At 45.3% G+C, this 19687-nt stretch overlaps 1 protein-coding gene across 9 annotated transcripts in view; it reads left to right on the top strand.

Moving 5' to 3' along the window:
- The window catches only part of SERAC1 (serine active site containing 1), a 140780-nt gene that overhangs the window by 90727 nt on the left and 30366 nt on the right, over positions 1-19687 (top strand). For all 9 annotated transcript variants that reach the window (XM_029596668.1, XM_029596664.1, XM_029596667.1 and 6 more), the window contains 2 exons: positions 7256-7418; positions 18574-18724. In XM_029596668.1, coding sequence (XP_029452528.1) covers positions 7256-7418; positions 18574-18724 — 314 coding nt within the window. The remainder of the gene's footprint in view (positions 1-7255; positions 7419-18573; positions 18725-19687) is intronic.

Here is a 19687-nt window from a genome sequence, read left to right as displayed (position 1 = left end):
GCGGTACGAATTCTGTCAGACAACGCAACTACAGTGGCGTACATAAATCGGCAGGGAGGCACGAAAAGTCGTGCGGTAGCAATGGAGGCCGCGCTGCTGATGGCCTGGGCGGAACGCCACCTATCGCGGCTAGCGGCCTCCCACATTGCCGGCGTAGACAACGTGCAGGCGGACTACCTCAGTCGACGACATCTGGATCCCGGCGAATGGGAGCTTTCGCCGGAGGCGATGATGCTCATCGTTCGGCGGTGGGGGATTCCACACCTCGATCTTATGGCAACTCGGGCGAATGCGAAGGCGGCGCGGTTTTTCAGTCGAAGAAGAGAGCACGCGTCGGAAGGAGTGGATGCGCTGGTACTGCCGTGGCCCCGTCACATCCTTCTGTACGTGTTTCCACCGTGGCCCCTGGTGGGGAAGGTGTTACGCCGCATAGAGTCCCATCAAGGTCCGGTGATTCTCGTGGCTCCGGAATGGCCACGTCGTCCATGGTTCGCGGATCTCGTCAACCTGGCGGTGGACGGCCCTCTACGGTTAGGTCATCTTCCCAACCTCCTGAGTCAGGGTCCAGTGGTTTTCGAGCTGGCGGATCGATTTTGTCTGGCGGCCTGGCTTATGAGCGGAAACAGTTGAGGAAACGAGGTTACTCGGATGCGGTGGTGTCTACCCTGCTTCGAGCGCGTCGGTCTTCTACTACTCTTGCTTACGCTAGGGTTTGGAAGGTCTTCCATGCTTGGTGCGCCGGTTTGGGTATCACGCCTAAGCGTTCGACGGTTCCTCAGATCCTCATGTTCTTGCAGGAGGGCCTGACAAAAGGGTTGGCGTATAATTCGCTTCGTGTCCAGGTGGCGGCTCTGGGATGCTTAAGAGGTCAGTTGGTCGGGTCTTCCCTTGCGTGTCATCCAGATGTAGCTCGGTTCTTGCGAGGGGTTAGGAACTTGCGTCCTCCTCTTCGGCTTCCCTGTCCTTCCTGGAACTTGAATTTGGTACTACGTGGTTTGTATGTGGCTCCGTTTGAGCCTCTACACTCATCTTCGTTGAAGGATCTGACCCTCAAGACGGTTTTTCTGGTGGCTATTTCCTCGGCTCGGAGAGTGTCGGAGCTTCAGGCTCTTTCTTGCAGGGAACCGTTCTTGCGTATTTCTGATTCGGGTGTTTCCTTGCGAACCGTGCCATCCTTTTTACCTAAGGTGGTCTCGGCGTTTCATGTCAACCAGACGGTTGAGCTACCCTCCTTCTCGGCGGAGGACTTGCGGTCTCCTCCAGGTAAGGACTTGCGACGTCTGGACGTCCGGCGAGTTCTCCTGCGATATTTGGAGGTTACCAACGAATTTCGAAAGTCGGATCATCTCTTCGTGTTGTGGCATGGGCCCAAGAAGGGGCTGCCGGCATCTAAGGCTACGATTGCACGGTGGTTGAAGGGGGCCATCGCGTCCACATACATTGGCTGCGGTAAATCTGTTCCGGAAGGGCTTAAGGCTCATTCGTTGCGTGCTCAGGCGACTTCGTGGGCGGAGAATCGATTGGTCTCTTCCCAAGAGATATGTAGGGCGGCCACTTGGAAATCTTGGCATACCTTTGCCAGGCATTATCGCCTGGATGTCAGGGGTCCGTCCTCACAGTCGTTTGGTAGCAGCGTGCTTCGAGCGGGACTCTTAGGGTCCCACCCCAGTTAAGGCGGCTTGGGTACATCCCAGCTGTCTGGACTGATCCTGGTACGTACAGGGAAAGGAAAATTAGGTTCTTACCTTTGCTAATTTTCGTTCCTGTAGTACCATGGATCAGTCCAGACGCCCACCCGTTTCTTTCTGGGAGTCCGCTCGGCTATTATTCTCTTCTTTCAGGTCTCTACGCCACAGTTGCAGCGTTTCTTCGCTCTACCTTTGTTTTGTGGTTTGTTGCCTATACCATTTGTTGTTCTGTTTGTTTGTCTGTTTTTTCTGAAGGTTACTGTTTGATCTGGCCTCTATGATACGCTACTCTCAGTTGAGTTTGGAAATTTTGGGGGTGGCGTTTGTGTTGGTTGGATTCTTTGTTCTGCTTTGATAACTCATATACTGAAGGATCGCAGGTGGCACACCAGTATATCTAGGGGGTGCTTTCAGTTTTCTCTCTGACTCCATCTGCTGGAGGGGAGGCATAACCCAGCTGTCTGGACTGATCCATGGTACTACAGGAACGAAAATTAGCAAAGGTAAGAACCTAATTTTCCTATATAGCCTTTAGTTGTCTGTTTCTTCAGGGCTTGCTTCATGTGAAGTTTCCTGCTATGTCTTAGAATCTCAATGTAGTTTTGACCCAGTTGATGTAAACTCCCTTGAGCCTATAGACTCACATGAGCTGAAGTACCTGACCTGGAAGGACATATTTTTGGTGGCACTCACTTCAGCTCACAGAGTCAGTGAGCTTCAAGCTCACTGACTTATCCACCTTATACCAAATATTTTTGCAATAGTATTTCTGTGCATGCATCCTAAGGTAGTGTTGAACGTCCATATTAATCAGTCACCTGTCCTTCCAGCATACACTTCTAGGCCACAAGTCCACAAAGGTGAACGGCTGCTACACAGTTTGGACTGCAAGAACACTTCCGCTTCTATTTAGAGTGGACTGAAGCCCTGAGAAAATCCACCCAACTTTTTGTTTCTTTTGAGGCCAAGAAACTTGAGATTGCTGTTGCCAAAGCGCACTCTTTCTAATTGGCTAGCAGGTTGCATCTTTTTCTGTTATAAACAGGTGAGCCTGATTCTGGTGGGTCACATCAAGGCTCATAGTGTCAGGCTCAGAGTAGTGCCTGTAGCCCATCCAAGATCAGCCTCAATGGAGGAGATCTCTAAGGCTGCAATGTGGACTTCCCTCCACGCGTTTCCATTGCACTATTGTTTGGGCAAGGATTCCTGACACGACAAGTTAGCCAGTCTGTCTTGGAAAGTTTCTTTGAAGTGTAGAACCCAACTTCAATCTCCCTAAGTCTCATTATTTTGGTTCTAGGCTGCCTGTATAAAAAGTTAGAAAGTACAAAAATGGCTTTTTACCATAAAAAATAATTTTGCTTGTTGGCACTGTTTCAGATTTTTCCCCTTTTCGTTCAGGGCAGTCTGTAGCTAGGGATTCCCCATGTATGAAGACTGCCATCCTGCTTGTTCGTGGAGAAAGCAGAGTCGCTTCCCTGTAACAGGTGTTTTCTGAGGACAGTAGAATATCAGTCCTCACAAAAGCTGCTCATCTCCCCTTGGAGTTGGATTCTCGAAGTCTAAGCTAAATTATAGACTGAAGATGCCCCTGGTAGTACAGCATGCCGCACATGCTCAGTAAGGCATACAAAACATTTCTAGAAACTTTGAGATCAAATTTCTATGCCAGGCTCCATCTGATGATGTCACCCTGCTGTTCTTGGAGAACACTTGCTATAGGTAAGCAACTCTGCTTTATTTAGATTTAGCAGGTCTTTTCATTGGTAGCGAATTACATGCAGGTACAGTAGATATTTCTCTGTCCCCAGAAGGATCACAGTCTAAGGGAGTCACTTACTATGTTGCGATATTTTATCACAGGAGGGGATAAAGGCTGCAGGCTGTGATAAAACACCAGTGTGGGGTGGGAGCGTTCCCGCAGTATTTAGTAAAATACTGTGGCAGCTTCCCTACAGCGTTTTTTCTCAGGAAAAAATTCTGCAAGAAAAATATTGCAGGGGAAACCGAAAAAAAAACGTGCGACGGTGGCCCCTTTTGCTCAGGGACACTATCTTTAAAGGGCCACTTCAGCCCTAAAGCCAACACACCCTCCCAATTTGGCAAATCCACTTCAGTGTCTGACCCCCCCTCCACCCCTGCGGACTCTAGAGGTGGCACAAAAATAAAATAGTACAATCACGCAGTGATTCCCTGCCCCCTTTACTCAATTCCTTCCCTTTTCACCTCTCCATCCAAATAACACCGCCTCCATCCAAATCCTTCACCCCCAGTAAAAGGCAGGGCACCTCCACCTCACCCAGACCCCCTCCCCACCCTTGGAACCCTCCCCCACACATACCTTCCAATATGTTCCTGGGGGTTTAGTAGGGCCTGGAGCACCTCTCCTAGCCTCCAGGTCGGTCACTGCCATGATAGTGGCAAAGGCTGGCTGGCGCCATTTTGGAAAATGGAAACAACTGGCCTGGAAGCTAGAGTGGTGCTCTGGGCCTCGCTAGACTCCCAGGGACATGTTGGAAGGTATGCGGGGGTCTAGAGGGTGGGATTCAGGGAGGATGGGATGTTTGGATAGAGGGGAAACCTTTGTGAAAAAGGAGGGTTTTAGGTAGGAGACAGCCTGGAGGCATTGGCACGTGCATTAGCATCAGCATCCAAATGTCTCTGAGAAACGTTAACTACAGCTCCTGAGTTATAGCTAACGTTTTGGAAAATAATGCAGCTTGTGTTATTTCCATAGAATAAGCTAATAATGAGCTGCTCTGCATGCATTTGCCAGTTTCATGCATGCAAAACAGCTCATTTAAAGGGGGGTGGTTTTGTTTGGGCAAATATCGTGTCAGCAGGATTTGAACCCTGGTTCTCAGCTGTCTGCTTTAACCACAAGGCTGCTATCCCACTTCACTTTTCTCTCTCTCCTTTGAGTTTCCTACATGAGTGGCCCCTAACAGGGCTTCCTCTACATATATTTTTTACTGGGCCCAAAAGTGGTTTCAGAGAAATATTTAGGGCCACATTCACCAAGCGTCTTTCCCATAGACGTAGAATGAAAATGAAATCCTTAATATGATGAGATACAGGCTGTCATTTGCCCATTTTCTCTTCTTGTTGCAATGCCGTAGACTCTACTTGTGACATATTGGGAGGGAAGGCGGGGGGAATCTGCTCATAGGCCTACAGTAAAATGTTTTATTTTTTTACTGGTGCTCCTTAACTAGTTATATTCTTTTGTACATAGCTGGTTAAGCCTTAAGTTAACCAGCTATGTACAAAGGCGGGATAACTATAGGACTGCTCTGAGGCAGACCTAAAGTTAGCCAACTAGCTTAGCTGGATACAGCTGAAAATTGGTTAAGGTAGTCTAATAACTTTACCCTGCCCCGGAACATCTCTACGTAATCCGGTAAAAGTCGGCATTTAACTGGACAACTCATAGGGGTAGATTTTATAAATGTACGCCCGCGCATACTTTTGTTCGCGCACCAGGCACAAACAAAAGTACACCAGATTTTATAAGATATGTGCGTAGCCGTGCGTATCTTATAAAATCCGGGGTCTGCGCACGCTGCCCGTTCCCTCCGCCTCTCCCACATTCCCCTCCCTTCCCCTACCTAACCCACCCCCCAGCCCTATCTACACCCCCCCTACCTTTATCGTGAAAGTTACGCCTGTGCCGATCGGCCGCCGCCGCGCAATTTCCCGGCCCGGGAGCGATTTCGGAGGCCTCAGCCACGCCCCCGAAATGCCCCCGGGCCAGCACCACGCCCCGACACGCCCCCAGAATGCACCAAATGTCGTCGTTCGTTCCCCCCCGACACACCCCCTAGCAAAGCCCCGGGATTTACGCGCGTCCCGGGGCTTGCGAGCGCCGCCGAGCCTATGCAAAATAGGCTCGGCGCGTGCAGGGGTGCTTTGAAAAGGTTACACGCATAACTTATACGCGTAACACTTTTAAAATCTACCCCATAGTGTTTCTGGTTAAATGTCATTGAATATAGACCCTTTGTCTTTCATTGAGTAAGGTGAATAGATTACCCTTGGAGTCATTAACAGTGAAAAGTTACATTCGTAAATAAAGCTGGGTCCCTTTGAGTGGATGTGTTTATTACCATGCTTTTTCCCACCACCAAGGCACCCTCCAGCGCTCTAATTATTGGCCCTGAATCCAGCATTAAATGCTGCTGTTGCATGATGACTGGGGCTTCCTTGCCTCAGAGGCTGTGAACGCCGTCTCTGTAGCATCCCCCATCTCTGGCTGACCTGGAAATCAAACCCAGATCCTTCCACATTGGCAATGTTCAGCACCACACAGGACATAACTAAATACAGAAGCCTTAAACATATTAAAAAGTGTAACAAAACCCACAAAGTTTAATTCTGAGGTATTGCATGCAAGTGGATAAAAATCTAATACATACGACGACAGCTGTAAAGATAAGGCATGGGATTACTACTCTTAACCAATAAGCCCTGATGCTTTTGATGCAACTGAAATATTGCTATCTGCTTCGGAAGAGGGGGTAGGGGTGGAAGGAAGAGGAATTTGGATTCAGAGACAACCAGCACAGCAACCTTCAGTACCCATGACTTTTTTAAAGTCTGGGGTACTGATGCGCAGACATTGAGTAAAACACACAGGACTGCTTCTACGGCCAAGTCCATAAGCAAAGCACATCAAGCAGCACTGACTGATAAGTGGGGGTAACCTGCATGGTGTGGCAGATACTACCATGGGAAACTTGCTGGGCAGACTAGATGGACTTTTGGTCCTTTTTTGCCATCATTTCTATGTTTGTGATAATTTTGTTGGGCCAGTTCAGTGGATTCAATACCTGGCCAGATTTTAGCTCCCCAGGTCAGTCAGTGCTGGAGATGCTATGGAAGCAGTGTTCACAGGGAGGAGTGTGAGTGGAGGAGTAGCCTGTGAACAAGGGAAGCCACTGCTGCTCCTTGTGACCTTGGACAGATTACTTTACTCTCCATTGCCTCAGGTACATCTTAAGGCCTGATTTTTAAAAGCATTTATATGCTTAAAACTGAGTTTTAGATGTGTAAATGCACTTTTCCCATGCTAAATGACTTTTGAAAATTGCCTCAATTCATGCCATTGAATTGTCCATAGGTTTTACCTACATTAAGTGCATTTAATGTGGGTAAATGGCTTTTGGAAATTGCTACGATAGTATGTTACATTTATCTGCATAACTCCTTTGAAAATTCACCAGAAAGATTATAAGCCCTCTGGTGATAGGAAATGCCTATAGTATCTGAACGTAATCTACTTTGAAGTGCCTGAAAAGTGGAATATAAATCAAATAAATAATAACAACAACAAATTGGAGAAAACCCCTAGTAGGTACTGTGAATGACTGCCCATGGCGTCTCAGCTTCTTGGTCTCCCTGGCCCTCCACAAATCATAAATACCAGCAAGTGAGGTTGGGATATGTTCTGTCAGGGCTGGAATGAAGAGAAACATTTGTGATAATCATTGTTGTTAAGGTCTTGTCCTTGTCAGTATTGTTTTCTGTATAATATCCAACTAGAGTTAATGATTTTGTGACACTGGCAGGTTTCCTCTCACTGTGATAAAATCGTAGAAAATGGAGGGCTGCAGCTACTGCAGCGCATATACCTGCTCCGGAAGGACTCCCAGAAAATCCAGAGGAATATAGTGCGCCTCATAGGAAACCTGGCTGTGCATGAGCAGCTTCACCCAGCCATAGTGCATGCAGGTAATGTGGCATCCTCCTGAGAGTTCAAACAGATGTCTGAGGGTTTACTGGCATGCTGAGGAGGTTATTCCTATGTTGTGTTTTAAAATTTATTTATTTAGTGCTTTTATATACCGACATTCATGATCAGATCATATCATATCGGTTTACATGGAACATAGGGAAATAACATTAACATAACCAAGAAGAAGCGAAAGTTACAATAAAACAGGGGTACTCAAACTGGGAAAAAGAGGAGCCAATGGCGGAGGAAACTCTGAACTAAACAATATCAATACAGCAATATTTACAGTAGCGGTAAAGGGGGTGCGATGACTAGAGGGCATTGGAGTGTGCCTGTAGCTGGGGAGGTCCCAGATTAAGGGAAGGCTTGTTGGAATAGCCAAGTCTTCACTTTTTTTCTGAATGTCAATAGACAGGGTTCTTGTCTGAGGTCAGGGGGCATAACATTCCAAATGGTTGGCACCGCTGTCGAGAAGGCTCTCTCTTTGGTGGCTGAGTGGAGTGTAGATTTGGCTGGGGGGAGGTGAAGCAATCCCCTGTAGGCTTCTCTGATGGGTCTTGGAGACGTGTGGAGAGTGAGTGGGTATTGGATATCGATAGGGGTTTGATTGTAATCGGATTTGTGAATGATGGTGAGACATTTGTGTAAGATTCTGAAGCTTATAGGAAGCCAGTGCAGATTTTTTAGGATAGGTGTGATGTGGTCTCTTCTGTTGGCGTTTGATAAGATTCTGGCGGCCGTGTTTTGCAGCATTTGAAGCGGTTTGGTGAAAGAGGTGGGAAAACCTAGTAAATTGAATTGCAAAAGTCTAATTTGGAAAAAATGATGGCCTGGAGTACTGATCTGAAGTCCTGGAAGTACAGAAGCGGTTTGAGTCTCTTTAGCACCTGAAGTTTGAAGAAGCAGTTCTTGATTGTGTTGTTGATGAACCTCTTTAGATTTAGTTGGTTATCAGTTATAACGCCGAGATCTCTTGCTTGGCTGACCAGGGTGTTGGTGTGGGTCAGGTGAAGGTTATCACTGTGGTTGGGAGAAATAAGGAGCAGTTCCGCCTTAGATGTGTTCAGAACTAGGTTTAGGTTCGTTAGGAGGTGGTTGATGTCTTGAAGACAGTTGTCCCAGAAGTTAAGTGTTTTTGAGAGGGATTCGGTTATCGGGATCAGGATTTGAACGTCATCTGCGTAGAGATAGTGTTTAAGTTTTAGATTCGTAAGCAGCTGACAGAGGGGGAGAAGGTATATATTGAAGAGTGTGGGTGACAGGGAAGAGCCCTGAGGTACGCCTCTTGTGGAGTTGATGCGAGGAGACTCTTTGTTAATGATTTTTTACTTTGTATCCTCTGTTACTGAGGAAAGAGTCGAACCATTTGAATGCTGTTCCTGTTATCCCGATGTCTGTAAGTCGTTTGAGGAGAATGGAGTGATTCACCGTGTCATATGCAGCCGAGATGTCAAGAAGTACAAGAAGGAAGGAGTGCCCAGTGTCCAGCCCCATGAGGAGGTGATCTGTGAGGGAGATGAGGGTCTCTGTGCTTAAAGATTTGCGGAATCCATATTGCGTTGGGTGGAGAATGTTGTGGTCTTCCAGGTAGTCTGATAGTTGGTTATTGACTAGTTTTTCCAAAATCTTAGCAACGAACGGCAAATTGGAGATGGGGCGGAAATTGTTGGGTTCCTTAGGGTGTATGTTTGGTTCCTTGAGCAGGGGTTTGAGGGTGGCGAATTTCAGTACATCAGGGAAAATTCTTTGGGATAGTGAGCAGTTTATGATATCTGCTAGATGTTTGGAAATGGCGTCTGGCACCAATAGGAGTAGTTTAGTTGGGATTTGATCGAGGGGATGGTATGAGGGTTTCATTTTCTTTATTAAGGATTCTATCTCTAGGGCGGATGTAGGTTCAAATGAATCCAATGTGGTTCTGGTGTTTGACAAGAGAGAGATGGAGATGAGAATATAGGTAGGGTGATGGACAGGAGTGTTAGTAGGTTGGATATTTTGCTCTGGAAGAAAGTTGCGAGTTCATTTGCCTTTGATTGTGCTTGATCATCCGGGATGGGTGGGGTGATAGTTTTCGTGAGATCCGATACATATGAGACTAGGGCTTTGGCGTCGAAAATGAGGTCGTGGATTCTGTGGGCTAAAAATCTTTTTTTGTTCGAAGAGTGGAGGTCCTGTAGGAGTGGAGGGCTGATTTGTAGGCGGCTAGTGTGCTCGGGCAATGGGTCTTACGCCATTTGTTCTCTTTCTGTCTGAGGTTTTGTTTAAGTTTTCTGAGTTCATCGGAGAACCATGGTTGTTTCCTGTTTAGATGTCTGATTGATTTTTTTGGTTGTAAGAAGGAATATTTTGTTTGCTACTGATTCTGTGATGCTGTGCCATGAGAACAGCGCTGAGTTGGGTGTTGAGACATCTAGGTTGAGTAGTTCCTTTGTTAGGTGCTCACTAAGGATCTCAGGGGAGCAAGATCTCCTGTAGTGAAAAGTAGATTGCGTGAGGTGAGAGTTGGGATTTTCTTTTCTCGTGAGGGTGGTGGAAATCAATAAATGTTCCGACCAGGGGACTGGGGTGCATTCAGGGGGGGTAGAATGTGATAAGCCAGAGTTTATGAAAATGAGGTCTAAAGTATGACCTGCTTTATGGGTTGGTTTGTTGATAATTTGATTGAAACCCATAGCCTTGAGGGAAGTGAGGAATGCTTCGCAGTTGGTAGAGAGAGGGATTGAATCAACGTGGAAGTTGAAGTCTGCTAAGATCATAGCGGGAGCATCTAGATTGATACATCTGGCTATTGTTTCTACAATGGGGGAGGCGTCGGTGTCTAGGAGACCTGGCGGAGCATAAATGAGAAGGATTTGAAGCTGGTCAGATTTGAACAGGCCTAATTCTAATTTAGATGTAGACTTGGCTGGTTGTAGAGTTAGCCTAAGTTCTTTCTTGGCCGCTAGGAGCAGGCCGTCACCTCTTTTTTTGTCTAGGAAGAGAGAAAAAGTCGTAAAGATGTGTAGGTAGTTGGTTTATCAGGGCTATGTCTGTGGATTTAAGCCAGGTTTCCATTATAGTGCAGATGTCTGGGTTTGAGTCGAGGAGATAGTCGTTTAGGATATGTGATTTCTTAGTGAGCGATTGAGTATTGAATAGGGTCAATGAAAATAATGTAAGACCCAGAAGTTGAGTAAAGGGGGAGATCATGATTGGGATGAGAGATCTGGTAGCACGGGACCTGAGAAGCTTGGCTGATTTTTCTTTGGTAAGCGCGCTGTGTTGTAGGACAGGGATTGGGTAGCCTTGTGTCATGTTTCTCTTGTGGTGAGGGGCTGGGTGAGCTTTGAGTGAGCGTTCCTTTGTTGAAGAGTTGGGGCGTGGCTGGAGTTCGAGTGAGCGTCCGTCTGTTGAGTGAGGAGGTTGAGAGTTGAGTGAGCGTCCGTCTGCTGAGTGAGGAGGCTGAGTGAGCATCCGACTGCTGAGTGAGGAGGTTGAGAGTTGAGTGAGCGTCCGTCTGCTGAGTGAGGAGATTGAGAGTTGGGTGAGCGTCCGTCTGCTGAGTGAGGAGGTTGAGAGTTGAGTGAGCGTCCGTCTGCTGAGTGAGGAGGTTGAGAGTTAGGTGAGAGTCTGTATGCTGAGTTAGGAGGTTGAGCGTCCATCTGCTGAGTGAGCGTCCATCTGCTGAGTGAGGAGGTTGAGAGTTGGGTGAGAGTCCGTATGCTGAGTGAGCAGGTTGAGTGGGCCTCCTGGTCTTCAGGTTCTTATGTAGGCGTATAAGCAAGCTTCACCCTCCAGGACTGAGCATGGAGCTCAGAGTGCGTTATGTTGAGTCGGGTTGGCGTCTGGTCAGATTGAGGAATTAGTCTGTGGGTTGGAGACGGGCGACGAGAGCACACTAAGGGGCGCACCAAGGGACCAGGCCCCTTTGGCGCGCGACGCCTGGTGCGCGGTGCCGCGGGGAGTAGCCCTGCTTTAAAGGGCTTCCTTAGCTTTTTTTTTTTTCTGGTTTCTTGTACCCCCTCCCAGGCGCTGATGTCAGCGTCAGCGCGGCTCTTACCGGGTTGGTCAGGGCAGGATCTCAGGGAGGGAAGAGCCACGTGGTCGGTGACGCTGGGCTGGAGGCAGGGTAGGGGCCTGCCGGCTGGATCAGGTCCCAGCTTGCAGGTGGGTCCGGCGCAAAATCTCTTCCTAATTAAGCCACCCCCACCATTTTGAATCCAAGTAAATCAGGGCCCTGCTGGGCTGACCTGCTTCACATCCTCCTGCAGCTATCATATGCCTTGTGAATGTAGCCCAAATAGCTAGAGAGTAGAAGATTCTTTATAAAAAGAGATGGGTGTGGTCTTAAAATAGGGTTGAATCTATTTATTCTGAAACAGGATACAATTGAAGAAAAAAAAACTTTAACACAAAAGAGACACTACCTCTGACACCTCTTTTAGAACTTCATTGATCGTTGTTGGAGCCAGAAGGCTTGGCTGTTTGAGTGCATCTGGTCCCTGATACAAGAGAAGCTCATAGATGCTCCATGCTCAGGAGATAATCACTTTGGGAAGTAGAGGAAACAGTAGATTTTATTAAGGAACACTGTGCTGCCCTTTTTACCCTTTCAACATCTATGGCTGAACAACCTTCCTCCTCCAGAAAGGGTCATCCTCAAGTTTCTAGAAGGCAATATTTCTATCCAAGAAGAAGGTACAAACAGTAATTTTATCTTGCCCTCCTTTCCAGTAACAGCAACATCAAAGCAGACTTTATACCAAAGAGAAGGCATCCTAAGCTTCTGTAGCAAATGCAGGCCAAAGCCAATATTAATTCCTTTTCATAGCCAGATGTCCAGACTCCTAGGTCATGCCTCCATGCCAGCAGATGGAGACAAAAAAATTTTACTGCCACTGCCACATGCGGTCCCTCAGTATTTCTCTGTCTCCAGCAGATGGTAGATGGGTGAAACCTGCAGTCTGGAGTATATATAAATAAAATAAGAGAAAAAAGTTTCTTAAAAGATCTCACAAGCTTTCTTCTCAGAGGTTGTTAGGTCCTGGTGGGGCCAATTCTTCTAGTCTGAGGTAGAGAAGCAGGGGGTTGGTGACCTTTGACATTGTCTCTGTCCCTGGGGATTAATAATTAGTACTTCCCTCAGTCCTTTCTCCATGGGAATTGATAACTGGTGGTCCAGTTCCCTCTTCTCTCAGGAGAGCTCATTGGAGTCTTGCTTGGAGTTCTGCTTCAGCACTGCATGTCCATATACCAGCTTCAGGGAAGTATTTGATTTTTTTCTTTTTTTTTTCTTCCCTTCTGTTGCTGCTGGGCCAACCATTAAGTTTTACTTAAAAAAAAAATAAAACATTCAGCATTGGCTGGCAGGATGGGCACTGACTCGTGCAGAAGCATTTCGCTGAGTGGAGATTCTTCTCTCTGAGTCGGGAAAGTGCTGTGGTCCAGCTTTCTTGGTGTGGAGGTGCTCATCTCACGGCTCCTGCTGGCACGCAGTTTCAGCCTCATTGGGCTGCGAATGGCGCAAGGTTCAATAGTTGCTCCTATGGGGACTTTCGAGTGCATGTTTCTCGGCCCGGGTTATTTCCTTCATTTTTCTCTGACGGGAAGACAGTACAGGGGTGGAAGAGCCCTGCTGCTTCACTCAGATGAGGCAACAGGAGCATGGGGTCTGCCGCTACGGCTTTTCTTGTCAGCGTGATTCCATAGCAGGAGCAGCAGAGGACCTCTAGGGAGACAGGGGATTCCATACCTCCATTCTCTTTGGCCGTACAGGACCCCATGGACGAGCAGGAAAATTTTGAGGCAGCAGAGGACCAGTTAGGGGAGGATTCTGGAGATTCCTTAACCTTTTCTTCCTCAGAGTTGGTGCTACTGCTGCACAGGCCATTTCTAGCCATGAAGGCAGCAGGTGATGAGGGACTTTGGTCCTTGTCGGCTGTGTCTGGTGAAGAGATCCAAGATTTAAAAAATAAAAATGATCTGGAGCAGGTTCTTATCGGGACTTGTCTGAGCTGGAGGATGATTCAGATAAGGTTCCAGTAGCAGAAAGAGACGTCTGTAGGGTATTGGGTCTCTTCTGCAGGGCAGAGCTATGGTCTCTGATACCGCATATTCTGTGAGAACTAAATATTTAAGGTTCTGCAGGAAGAGTTTGACCAGCAAGAAGTGGACCCTCTCACAGATGGTTAGAGGGGTCCAGCAAAGGCTCTTCCTTTCCATAAATTGGTAAGGAAGTTGGTGGTCAGGGAGTGAGTTTCCCCTGAGACCGACCTGAAGGTTATTAAAGCATAGGCTAAGTTGTGCCCGATACCCAAGGAGAAGCTCGACCTTTTGCTGCTTTCTTAAGATGGATGCTGCAGTGCGGCAGTAACCAAGAAGACCACCGTTCCAGGGGCTGGGTAAACTGAGCTAAAAGATGTTCAGGGGCAGAAGCAGGAAGTGCATCTCAAGAAGATCTTTGAGGTGATAGTGTTAGGCATGCGAACTGCAGTTTGCAGTAGTTTTATGCAAAGAGGCATGCTTGCGCTGGGGAGCCAAGCAGGTCCATCCACCAGTGTGCAAGTTAGGTCCATCTTGGAATCTAAAGTTGGTGTTGAGAGGCATGTAAGAGGCTCCATTTGAACCGCTCAAGAGAGTGACTAGGAAAAAGTTGTCCCTGAAGGTAATTTTTTTGGGTAGCAATCTGTTTGGCCAGAAGAATTTCTGAACGTCAGGTGGTGGTGTGTACAGATCTTTTTCTACAGATTTGGGACACGGGTTTCATGGTGTGCAGTACCCTCCTTTCTTCCAAAGGTTGTCTCTGCATTCCATCATATTCAAATCATGGAACTTTCTGCTTTTCCAAATTTTGGATTCCTCTGAATTTCAAGCAAAGGAACTTCGGGTCTTAGATATATGTCAGGGTCTTAGGTATTCATTGGGCATTGTTGAAATATCTTCAGGTTACTGATAGTTTCTCATTTTCTGATCATCTCTTTGGCGTGGTCGGAGGAAAGGCTACAAGGCATATAAAGCTACAGTGGTATGTTGGCTGAAGTAGGCTATTGGTTCGGCTTTCATCTGTAAAGGTCAGCCTATACAGGAGATTTTGAGAACTCATTTCTCTTGCTCTCAAGTGGCTTGGGGCTGAATGTCAGCAACTGTTGACATAAGAAATTTAGCAGGAGGCTACTTGGAAGCCTTTGCAAGTTTTCACCAGGCATTATCAGTTGAGTGAGTTCAGGATTACATGGGTTTTGGTGAGAGTATTCTACGAGCAGGGCTGTCACGATTCCACCCTGTTTAGGGAAGCTTGGGTTCATCTGAGGAGTCTGGACTAATCTGGGTATGAACAGGAAAGGAAAATTTTTCTTACCTGCTAATTTTCATTCCTGTAATACCACAGTTGAGTCCAGAACCCCATCATTCAGTAAAGTCCACTCATAAGAACATGCCATACTGGGTCATACCAAGGGTCCATCAAGCCCAGCATCCTGTTTCCAACAGTGGCCAATCCAGGCCATAAGAACCTGGCAAGTGCTCAAAAACTAAGTCTATACTTACAGTTGTTAGTAATAGCGGTGGCTATTTTCTAAGTCAACTTAATTAATAGCAGGAAATGGACTTCTCCAAGAACTTATCCAATCCTTTTTTAAACACAGCTATACTAATGCACTAACCACATCCTCTGGCAACAAATTCCAGAGTTTAATTGTGCGTTGAGTGAAAAAGAACTTTCTCTGATTAGTTTTAAATGTGCCACATGCTAACTTCATGGAGTGCCCCCTAGTTTTTCTTTATCCGAAAGAGTAAATAACCGATTCACATCCACCCGTTCTAGACCTCTCATGATTTTAAACACCTCTATCATGTCCCCCCTCAGCCGTCTCTTCTCCAAGCTGAAAAGTCCTAACCTCTTTAGTCTTTCCTCATAGGGGAGCTGTTCCATTCCCCTTATCATTTTGGTCGCCCTTCTCTGTACCTTCCCCATTGCAATTATATCTTTTTTGAGATGCTGTGATCAGAATTGTGCACAGTATTCAAGGTGCGGTCTCACCATGGAGTGATACAGAGGCATTATGACATTTTCCGTTTTATTCACCATTCCCTTTCTAATAATTCCCAACATTGTTTGCTTTTTTGACTGCCGCAGCACACTGAACTGACAATTTCAATGTGTTATCCACTATGACGCTTTGATCTCTTTCTTGTGTGGTAGCACCTAATATGAAACCTAAATTGTGTAAATGTAGCATGGGTTATTTTTCCCTATATGCATCACTTTGCACTTATCCACATTAAATTTTATCTGCCATTTCGATGCCCAATTTTCCAGTCTCACAAGGTCTTCCTGCAATTTTTCACAATCTGCTTCTGATTTAACTACTCTGAACAATTTTCTATCATATGCAAATTTGATTACCTCATTCGTCATATTTCTTTCCAGATCATTTATAAATATATTGAAAAGTAAGTGTCCCAATACAGATCCCTGAGGCACTACACTGCCCACTTCCTTCCACTGAGAAAATTGTCCATTTAATCCTACTCTCTGTTTCCTGTCTTCTAGCCAGTTTGTAATCCACGAAAGGACATCGCCACCTATCCCATGACTTTTTACTTTTCCTAGAAGCCTCTCATGAGGAACTTTGTCAAACGCCTTCTGAAAATCCAAGTACACTACATCTACCGGTTCACCTTTATCCACATGTTTATTAACTCCTTCAAAAAAGTGAAGCAGATTTGTGAGGCAAGCCTTGGGTAAAGCCATGCTGACTTTGTTCCATTAAACCATGTCTTTCTTTATGTTTAGAACAATTTCCACTATTTTTCCTGGCACTGAAATCAGGCTACCCGGTCTGTAGTTTCCCAGATCGCCCCTGGAGCCTTTTTTAAATATTGGGGTTACATTAGCTATCCTCCAGTCTTCAGGTACAATGGATGATTTTAATGATAGATTACAAATTTTTACTAATAGGTCTGAAATTTCATTTTTTAGTTCCTTCAGAACTCTAGGGTGTATACCACCATTATCTCTCTCACCAAATCCTGTGCTCCACTGAGAATTAGATCTGAAATTGCTCCCTCTCTTGTCGGTTCCTGAACCAATTGCTCCATAAAAATGTCATTTATTCCATCCAGGAACTTTATATCTCTAGCATGTACCCAGTCAATATTGGGGTAATTGAAATCTCCCATTATTACTGCACTACCAGTTTGGTTAGCTTCCCTTATTTCTCTTAGCATTTCACTGTCGTCTGACCATCGTGGCCAGGTGGACATTTCACTGTCGTCTGACCATCGTGGCCAGGTGGACGGTAGTATACCCCTATCACTATAGTCTTCCCTGACACACAAGGGATTTCTACCCATAGAGATTCAATTGTTCATTTAGTATCTTGCAGGATGTTTACTGGTGATATATATATAATACAGAATTGTTGTGGGATTCAATGAGGTTCTGTTTTGTGGTTGTTGGACACCACTTCACTTTCATTCTCTAGTTGCGGGGGAATTTGTGGAATCTAGTTGGTAGTGTTTATTTGTTCTCGTCTTGGCTTGGGTACAGATCAGTACTGAGGGCCTGTAGGTGGCAGACTAGGATATATGGAAGTGGCAGTGTAATTTTTTTCTCTCTCTCCATATGCTGGTTGGGAGGCAAAATCCGAGAGTCTGGACTTATCTGTGGTATTTCAGGAACAAAAGTTAGCAGGTAATAACCAGTTTTCCTCTTTTTCTACAATGTCGTCAGATTTTCCCTACCACCCTTAGATGGCATAAGTGATACCGACTTAACTGCAAATATGCTTCCCCAATGCTTCAACAAAGGAGTGTTTAGATGCCATAAAGCTTCAACAATAGTTCATCCCTCTTACTAGCCAGCGCAGTAGAACCTGCAAGAAAAGAACACAGTTTTATTCTAAATACTTTCTAGGAAAGGTTTCTTATTATTGTTATGATTGTTATTTAGAAGGAGCTGTCAGTACACAGACCCCATAGAAGGAGAGGTAGAGATAAATCACAGCACAAATTTGCACAGTATCATTGAGAAAACGGGCAGGTAGAGGAGGTTGGAGAACTGACATTTTAAGCAAAGGACAAAAAAGTGGCATAGTAGACACCCAGAGGCAGGACTCTGATGCCAAGTACAGAGACTAGAGAGCTGTGGAAGCCATGGACTTTGTATGTCCTCTATGTTAATCAAAGTGCAGCAAATAATAATACTCAAGTGGTTCTTCTTGTTAGATTTTTTTTTCCTTATTCCATGCTTGGAGCTTTTCTTGGATCCCCCCTTTCTTTTCGGTCTGATAATATCATGTGAGTTGATTTATTGTCATTTCCTTTTTCTTATGCAATTTTTTTCTGGTTGTTTTTCTGACACAAGTCATTCTTGTGTTAAATATAAAATGCAAATAAATAAAAATGTAAAAAAAAGTGCAGCAAAATCTCAGAGTAAACAAGGAGAACTATTATGCCTAAGGCTGATAAGCATGTTGGAGATCAACAACTCGCACAAATCTTTGGTACTACTTACACGAAACAGTCAATGTGGTTGCCTCAGAGTCATCCCATATAGTTTGAGTTGTTTCCCAGAAGCAGCCACCCTCAGACTGGAGGCTCATGGTAAATTCCTCTATTGATGCAGTATACTACTGAAATAACCAGTGGTTCCTTTTCCAGGATTTTATCTAATGCAATAGCCAGAGAGAGCAAACATGAAAGCAGGACTGAAAGTTACAGCATCTAAGCACAATTAGGCATTCTCTTGAGCGGAATGGAACTTGCAGAAAGCACACGCCCTTCTAGAATACACTACACTTTGCTAGACACATTTTTGAACGTGTGGTTTGGAAATATCTATAAAAGCCAATGATATTCTTACTTACAAAGTTTTACCATATGTTCCTCAACAAAGTGAATTAGTATGGTTTGGGTTTTTTTGTACCATTTCTCCTCATTTCACCTTCCATTGCCTCAAGTGTACAAAACAGATTGGGAGCCTTCTAAGGACAGGGAAATACCTACAGTACCTGCATGTAATCCGCTTTGAAGTAGCTGAAAGACGGAATATAATTCTAAATAAATAAGTAAAGCCTCAATAAAAGTTATAAGAGATCTAGTCCTTGGATACAGCCTGAGGAAACTGACTCAGTTTGTAACACTTCAGCAGCCTCTCATTTTGTTTGATAGGTTGGATTTCCATCCTAGCAGAAGCAATGAAGTCTCCTCATATTATCCAGTCTTCTCATGCCGCCAGGGCCCTGGCTAATCTGGACAGGGACACAGTACAAGAAAAATATCCCGATGGGGTCTATGTGCTCCACCCGCAGTGCCGCAGCAGGTGAGCAGAAAAGAGTTTGTAATTTCATGAACTCTGCTTCCCACATTTTCTACATTCACCCCACCGCACTTTCTCATAACTAGCTTTTGCTGTAAACAGTATTAAAGGAAATAGAACAGAAGGTCTGCGCATTATTTCCTGTAAAAATCTAAAAAAGCCCATCTTTTAGCCAAGAATTACATTTCTTTTAACTTCTGGAAGCAAGAAAATGCTCGTTCAAAATATACTGTGGAACTTAAATTTATCCCTTAGGGTAAACGTATTTACAGATCCCTTTTCAGTTTTATTTTAAGTGAAAAAGGACTCCTAGGGAAGAGCTACTTAAAAATTAAAGATTTCTGGACTTATGGGCTGTAGGCTAGTTTGTAGACTGATAGAAGAAAATGTGCAAATGGTGCTGACTTAGTGGGAAACCAAATTTTGAGAAGAAAATGGAGTTGAGGGTAGACAGGTAGGATGGTAAAGAGGAAGGGGTGAAATGCACACATTTTACAGGTAAAAAGGTGATGGCTGTGTGCACATCTAACATCTCCGTCCAGTTGCTTGTGATGATGATATTAAACAGTGAAAGAAGCCTTCCATTTTTCCTTATATCCAGAACTGTAGAGCTGTGAAGGATAAATAAGTTAAAAGGTGGTAGTATTGAGTGGATAGTGGGATCATTTCAGTCCTGTTAGGAGGACTCCATCAGTATGGACCCCCCGTTAAAATAAATTTGAAAATAAAAGAAGTTGGTGAAATCCAGCCCTTCTCATTGCTATTTCCTTGGATATAGGCAGGAGTGTAGCCAGAACTGAATTTTCTTTTAGAGGACTCAAGTTTTTAATATGGGTGGCCACTGTTGCCAGCCCTCCCCTGACCCCCATCCTCTGGCCAATGCAATAGTCTTGGCGCTAATAAAATGTGTGTTGTTCACTGTACGTAACCGGATCAGTCCAGACTGCTGGGTTTTGCCTCCCTTCC

The sequence above is a fragment of the Rhinatrema bivittatum genome, chromosome 3, assembly GCF_901001135.1.
Source record: "Rhinatrema bivittatum chromosome 3, aRhiBiv1.1, whole genome shotgun sequence".
NCBI lineage: Eukaryota > Metazoa > Chordata > Amphibia > Gymnophiona > Rhinatrematidae > Rhinatrema > Rhinatrema bivittatum.
The sequence above is the reverse complement of the archived record's forward strand: the minus strand, read 5'-3'. Positions and strand labels throughout refer to the sequence as shown.